The sequence below is a fragment of the Diabrotica undecimpunctata genome, chromosome 2, assembly GCF_040954645.1.
Source record: "Diabrotica undecimpunctata isolate CICGRU chromosome 2, icDiaUnde3, whole genome shotgun sequence".
NCBI lineage: Eukaryota > Metazoa > Arthropoda > Insecta > Coleoptera > Chrysomelidae > Diabrotica > Diabrotica undecimpunctata.
In genome coordinates, this window is record NC_092804.1 from 133,790,226 (window position 1) to 133,798,057 (window position 7,832).

At 31.9% G+C, this 7,832-nt stretch overlaps 1 protein-coding gene across 1 annotated transcript; it reads left to right on the forward strand.

The window, feature by feature from the left end:
• Window positions 1-5,445: 5,445 nt before the first annotated feature.
• LOC140433926 (uncharacterized) lies at window positions 5,446-5,988 on the forward strand. The gene has a single exon (XM_072521897.1). The coding sequence runs from the start codon at window positions 5,446-5,448 to the stop codon at window positions 5,986-5,988; it is 543 nt and encodes a 180-aa protein (XP_072377998.1).
• Window positions 5,989-7,832: the final 1,844 nt, after the last annotated feature.

Sequence of the window (7,832 nt, forward strand, 5' to 3'; positions counted from 1 at the left end):
TCATTTTACTACATTTTAAAAATCCAATTGACTAGTGTATTGTATTCCTAAATAGTTGACATTTTAAAAATACCTCACTTATTATCTATTCTGATGATTTGGCAACGCTGTGGGGGTTCTGACATCGTAAATTTTGAATGACGTGCACTCATTTTTAAACGGAAAATTCTATATACGAGTAAGGTGCAAGGATCAATATTGTGACACAGAATAAATAACAATCAGAATGCCCACTCTCAGATGCCGCCTTTGAAGTTTGTCAGCAAATAGAAACATAGACTCGAATTGAGAAATTTGTGACAAGCTGAGACAGAACTATAATTTAAATTTTTAAAGATTAGTAATTTAGTACATTTGAAATAACTTAATATATTCGTCAACTAAAAGTACGAATAAAATAGTACATATTATGTCTATAGTTGCCGTAAATAAATTAAACCAGGTTAATTTTTCTGTGTACACAAGATAAAATGTCACTGAACAGCACTGGTTCCGACTAAAACATGGCTGATTCCGTCTGCGCGAACGAGATGCGCGTACTTATTTTTTCAAGAAGAGTGGGCATTCTGATTGTTTATTATTCTGTGATTATGATTTAACTCTCCATTATCGCATATGGTTTAAATGAGGCACTCATTTTATTTAAACTGATCGACCTGGTTTTTTTAGATACTTTTAAAATACTTGGATATTTTTTCCTGTTCCAAGCAACGAACACGTGCCTTCTGTGCCATATCTTGTTACAAATGTTTGAATCGCATAAAACTAATTAGGATTTATAATAATAATAATAATAAATTGCCTTTATTTATTCTGTAAAAATTCACAAACACGAGATACATAAGGCGAAGTCTAGCTAGAGCTACTCCACTTAACCTCAAGTTTACAAACTCAGTTTGAAATAAGTAGAACATGAAAAAAAAAATGATTTATAAATTGACATAAATAATAATATAATATTGAAATGATAGAAATAGTCATATGGCTACTAGAAAAATAAGATAAAGAAAATAATTTGTGATGTGATGTGATAAATGATATGAATGATAAATAAAAATAAAAAAAATTCTAAAAATTCTAATGGTAACAATAACGACAACAATATACTATATAATAATAATAACGTTACTGCGATTGTAGTAAAAATTTCTTATAATGCCGCTTCATGAAATCAAGAGATTTACCTCTTAAATTTTTTGTTAAACTATTAAACACTAAAACAGCATTGTAAGTAAACGATCGCTGGAAAATAGCTAGTCTATATCTTGGCAGCATAAGACTATGAGGATATCTCAGATCCAGATTATAAGCGTCTCCACGAAATACTAATTTGTTCCTTAAATAAATAGGATTTGACGACGAAATAATTCGATATTTCAATGAGGAGAGGTGATATTTGTATACAATATCTATGGTTAACCATTGAAGTTCTTTTATTTTGCATGATACACGATAATATTTTCTTATGCCAGAGACAAATCTGCAACAATTATTTTGAATTTTTTGCAACCTCAATTTTGTAACTTGATCTAAGCAAGGGTAAAATACCAAGAGCCCATAATTAAGAATTGACATTACCATAGTTTCACAAAGTAACTTACGCAATTTAAAGTTTAAAATGCCTTTACTTCTATACAGTTGACGCATAACTAAATAGCATTTTTTTACTAAGAGGGTGACATGCTCTTGAAAACGTAGCGTACAGTCATATGACTCCTAAGTTTCTGAAACTATTAACATTTTTTAGAGGTTCATTTTTTATAATTAATTTTAAGTTATCCTGAACAATGGCTTTATAATTTTTTGAACAATATAACAAAGAATTACATTTTTTAGCATTTAGTTTAAGATTATGTCTAGTGGAATAAATACAAACAGATTCCAAATCCTGATTTATTTTTTGTGACGCTTGATTTACAGAGTTAGGTTCAAAAGAAAAATACAGTTTTGTGTCATCTGCAAAAAAAAGCAATTTCAAATTATTTAAAGATTTATACAGGTCGGAAATATATATTGAAAAAAGAAGAGGACCAAGAACCGAACCTTGAGGCACCCCTTAATTGACAGATGCAAATTCTGATGAACTATTATCGATTATGACCTTTTGATAACGATTTTATAACGATTTTATTTGTGTCCTGAATACATCCTCACCTATAAATTAATAGGATAAAATAAGATTACTTGTAAAGATTTATTTACAATAATTACCGCTTAGCAGTTTTCAAAGAATTTTTAATCGTTATCTGTTCTCCGTTCTATGAAATTGTAGAAGGGTTTGCATCAATTAATTTTAAATTTAAATTTAATTTTAAATTTCTTAGAAACTCACTGAGAGGGAATTGTATGCTCCGTTGATTCTCTTCACTTTTCAGTCTCGTCTGTTTGAGTTGCTGATGCTGATGCTTCTTTAATGCGAAATTCATGAACTTGCTATAAAATTTGATTAACTGGAAATATAATAACTGTTACTGAATATTCAGTATCTAAGACGTTATGTTCAAGGTAACAGTAGTAAAGTAAGATTTTCATTATATAGATCCTGGAAAAAAAAAACATTATAGTGAATGTTTTATAAAACGAAAACAATAAGTTAATTCACTAGGTCCTATTTTTTAATACTGTTATTAGACTTAGATAAATATGCAAACGTATGAAATATGCACATACATATGTGGTATTGTACGCAAAAATATGCAAGTTTATCTAGAAAATATGCTTGTAATAATAAATAAAATATAAACAATTCAGAAAATAGTATCCGTTTTATTTACAAAAACACCTAAATGTTATAGTAATTAATATTTATTTATTTTACGAACATAGTTTACATAATTAAATATTAAAGTACTTAAACAAATATATGATATGATGGCAACCCTACTAGATTTAATATATCGACAGGTGAATCATCAGTTCTTGATCTTTCTTTATGTGATCCTAACTGAACCATAGGTTTAAACTGGAAAGTATTGCCTTTTACATATGGAAGTGATCACTTTCCCATAGTTATTACGAACCTCAACCATGTACAGAAACATCAAGAATTTAGTCCAAAGTGGAAAACTAACAACGCTGATTGGTATTCATTTTCTCAATATATTGATAGTCACATATCTAGGGCCCAAATAACCAATGATATTGACGAGACCATTAAATCACTCAATGACATAATTTTAGAAGGTGCTATATTTTGTTTTGGTAAAACAAAACAAATACAGGGACGTACACCAGTACCGTGGTGGTCTAAAGAATGCAAAGAGGTCATAAAAAATAGTAAATCTGCTTTTAATAATTATAAGAAGCACAAGACACCGGAAAACAGAATTAATTTTAAAAAATTAAAGGAAAAAGCGCAGCTGACAATAACGCAAGCTAAAAGGAATTCATGGCAGAAGTTTGTATCGGAAATAAATAACACAACTAGCTCCAAGGAAGTCTGGCACAAAATAAGAAAAATTTGTGGTACTCCGCAGAGGACTTTTATTAAATACTTGAAAGTACAAAATAAAATAGTATCCAAAGATGAAGATATTGCAAACGTTCTAGCGGATTTTTACGAAAGCCTCTCAAACGACAAAAATCCACGTGCAGATTCTTCAAATTCATCATCTGATACCTTTACTCTTCCTAATAATGAAAATCCTAACGTAGCAATTAATAGTCGCATTACATTTCAAGAACTTAATTCAGCACTTTCAAGCCTTAAAGTTTCTTGTCCTGGACCCGACGATATCCCAACCATATTTCTAAAACATCTTCCGGACTCAGCCAAATCTCATTTACTTGACATATTTAATTTCATATGGACGCAACAGCATTTTCCTTCAATATGGACTAATTCCTACATCCTACCTCTTTTAAAAGGCAAAAAATCACGATATAGTGTGGAATCATACAGGCCAATCTCAATTACTTGTTCCATGTGCAAACTTTTAGAAAAAATCGTTAACAGTAGATTAATGTGGACATTGGAACAAAATCAATTACTGATTACTGAACAAAATGGATTTAGGCAGAATCGATCAACGGCTGATAACATTCTGGAACTCGAAAGCGATATTATGGAATCGTTTGCAACTAATAGAAAATGTACCGCGATATTTTTTGACTTAAAAAATGCCTTTAATACTGCCAGGAAACACAGGATTCTAAAAACGTTGTATGAGTGGAATATTCGGGGACACTGTTTATCGTTCATCAACAATTTTTTAACCAATCGGACTTTTCTCGTAAGAGTTTCTAATTCGTGCTCGAAAACTCACTGCTTAACAAATGAAGTACCACAAGGGTCTGTTCTTAGCCCAACACTCTTCCTAATAGCGATAAATGATATTTTGAAAAACATAGAAAAACCTTTAAAAGCACGGATTTATGCTGATGATTTAGTGGTATTTACAAAAGGAAACAATATAGACAGTATGACAAAATGTTTACAAAGCTTTATCAATAAACTGGAAACATGGTCTCTGAATACTGGCTTTGAATTTTCTACTACAAAAACAAAAGTCATGGTTTTTGCAAAAACAGCAAATGTAAGTACGGCATCAAATATTACGTTATACGGGAAACCAATAACCGTAGATACTCATATTAAATTTTTAGGAATGCATTTAGACAACAAACTGACATGGCGAGAACATATAAAGCAATTACAATTAACTTGCCATAAGAGAATAAATATTTTAAAAACATTATCAAACAGGAAATGGGGTTCCGACGAAAATACAATATTATCAGTATACAAATCGTTAATCAGGTCTAAACTCGATTATGGATGCATCGCTTATTGTTCTGCCAGAAAGTCTATTTTAAAATCTCTAGACACAATTCATAATAATGGGCTAAGGATCGCACTACGAGCATTTAGAAGTACACCTATTGAGAGCATATACGCTGAACTTGGTGAGCCATCCCTTTACCACAGGCGAATGCAACTGATATTAACACATTCATCCTCGGTATCCTGTAATCCAGAAAAACCTATTTATAGTAACACCTTCACAGATAAATATAACGAACTTTTTAATTATAATGATAAACTAAGAAAACCATACTATGAAAGAGAACATATTGCAAAAAATTAAACTTTGATTTTCCTGACATATTCGATCCAAACATCACCGATCCTCATATCCCTTGATCAATCAATATTCCACAGTGTAATGTATATTTGAGCAAATATAGTAAGTCGGAAATACGTCCCTCACAAATAAAAACTATTCTGTCAAATATACTCCAAACTTATGAAAATTTCTCCAAAATATTTACAGATGCTTTAAAATCTTGCAATGGAGTTGGTGCCGCTTTTGTGATCAATTCAAGTAAATATCTATAATTAAGTTTATTAATGATACCAATATCGTCAAAGCGGTGATTCTTTCTGATTCTCTGAGTTCGATTACTTCAATTCAACGAGTATATCCTAAACACCCAATTGAAAAAATGATCAAATCAGAACTTCACACATGTCAAGAAAAAGGAAGAACAGTAGACTTCATATGGATTCCTTCTCATGTGGGTATCCCCGGAAATGAAGGAGCAGCCTTAAGTGCGCGTAGTGCAGTGTCTAGTGCGGACTCAGAAATAATATTAAAGTGCGGTCCAGTTTATATTAAGGCAAAAATCTTAGAAGTCTGGCATAACGAATGGCACATATCAGCGTCTAAACTACGACAAATTAAAGACACAGTTAAAGGAACTAAACCTTTGTACAAAAATTGCCATGAACAGAGTGTAGTTAACCGATTACGATTAGGCCATACTAGACTCACACACTCTTACCTTTTTTCAAAATGTAACCCACCAATATGCGAGCGCTGCAATTCAACCTTAACAGTAAAACATATCTTTGAATGTGACAAATTCAAACATCAACAATCTCTTTATAATATAGATTCAAATTTATCAGTTGTGTTAGGTCAAAATGGTTATTCAAAGAACTTAATAGATTATTTAAAAGCTATCGATGTGTTCCATAGGATTTAAATTTTTTGGATAGTATTACTGATTTTTTTTTTAGTACTATTGTGTAGGAAAAAAAATTTTTTTTTTATAACCATGTAATATAACTATTCTTGTAAAATTGTACAGATCCGTCGCTAATAACCATTAGGTGGATGCGACTTTCTATTTAAATAAAAAAAAAAAATTGTCAATTGTCATTTTATACCGGGTGTAACAATCATACTGTGTTTTTTCCTTAAAGTTCGGAACACCCTGTGGAATATTCTAGCATATATAAAATATTGAAATTAAAACTTAATTATAGCCTCAGACTTTCTTAACATTTTCGTTTTTGATTGATTTGCTTGTGTTTGATAATAAAAAAGTTAGGTACGTTAACAACTAGCCATGTTTTTCATTAATAAATCCTCATTTTCTGCTTACTTTAATAAACAAGCCTAAGGTAGGCTATGAGATGTTAACAATTTAATACACACACCGGCAAATTTAAAGAAACAAGTTATTAATGCAATATTTCTTTATATTTGTGTTTTATAGACTATATCTACATAGCTTTGAATGCTCCTTGTCACAAGAAAGTCTTAAATGTCAAAATGTCAAATTAATTTGTTTATTTCAGTTGTGTTTTACATTTTACAGTCGTTTTGTCTGTTGATAATAAGTACAAACTTGTATTGTAATTGATAAGTTAATTTGTTTGAGTTTGTTCGATGTGATTTTTTTTTGATTTGTTCTAATCAGTGGTGTTCTTATTGCAAAGAGTAAGTAAAAATAAGTGATTTAATACCGACTGATATTGCTAGGGCCGTAATAATGGTCGAAAATAATCGAACGTACATGGAAGTTGCTGGAATATTTGGTAAATCACCATCAACCATCCATCGTTGTGTAAGTCGTTGGAGACAAACCGGGGAGTATGTAAGAAGAAGGGGACAAGGTAGAAAACATTTAACCACGGTTGTACATGATCGATTTATAACGTTGCAAACATTACGTAGTAGACGTCAAATAGCAGTTCAAACCTAAAACCTGTTGCAAAATGTTCGTGGAACTACCATAAGTGAGCGCACAGTAAGAAGGAGACTTAAAGAAGCCGGTGTTAAGTCATATGTGCCAATAAAAGCTCCCAGACTCCAGAGACACCATCGTTTACCACGACTACAATTTGGTCGAGTACATCAAAATTGGAATGATAACCACTGGAGTCAAATTATCTTTACGCACGAGAGCCGTTTTGTGTAAATTACATCGACGGTAGAGAAATATTGTATCGACGCCAAGGAGAATGAAATGCCCCTTTCAATTTTACTACGACCGTACCTTTTAGTGAAGGTTCAATTATGGTGAGGGGGCGGTATATGTTTGGGAGTAAGAACAAAGTTAGTGGTGATTGATAATGGAGCATTAACAGCAGGTAGGTATATCAGAGATATTCTCCAAGACCATGTGATACCTTTTGCACCATATATTAGCGAACATTTTATTTAATGCGCGCCCACACGACGCAGGCCGTGTAAGAGATTTCTTATTACAAGTGGGTATAACAACGATGAATTGGCCAGCTTGTTCCCCAGACCTGAACCCGATAGAGCATGTGTGGGACATACTAGGCAGAAAACTTAGGGCACGGGTTCCTGCTATTCAAAACAGAGAGGAAGTCAGAATTGCTTTGAGTGAGGAATGGGAGAGACTGCCTCAACAACTAATCGATAGCGTTACCAGAAGTATGAGAAGACGAATAACTGCAGTTGTAAGGGCTCATGGAGGAAACACACGCTATTAAAGCCAAAAAAAAAATGCATAAAAAAAACCAATTTAAGTTCAAACTGTACAATAAAGTTAATGTATTTAAAATCCGTATTTTG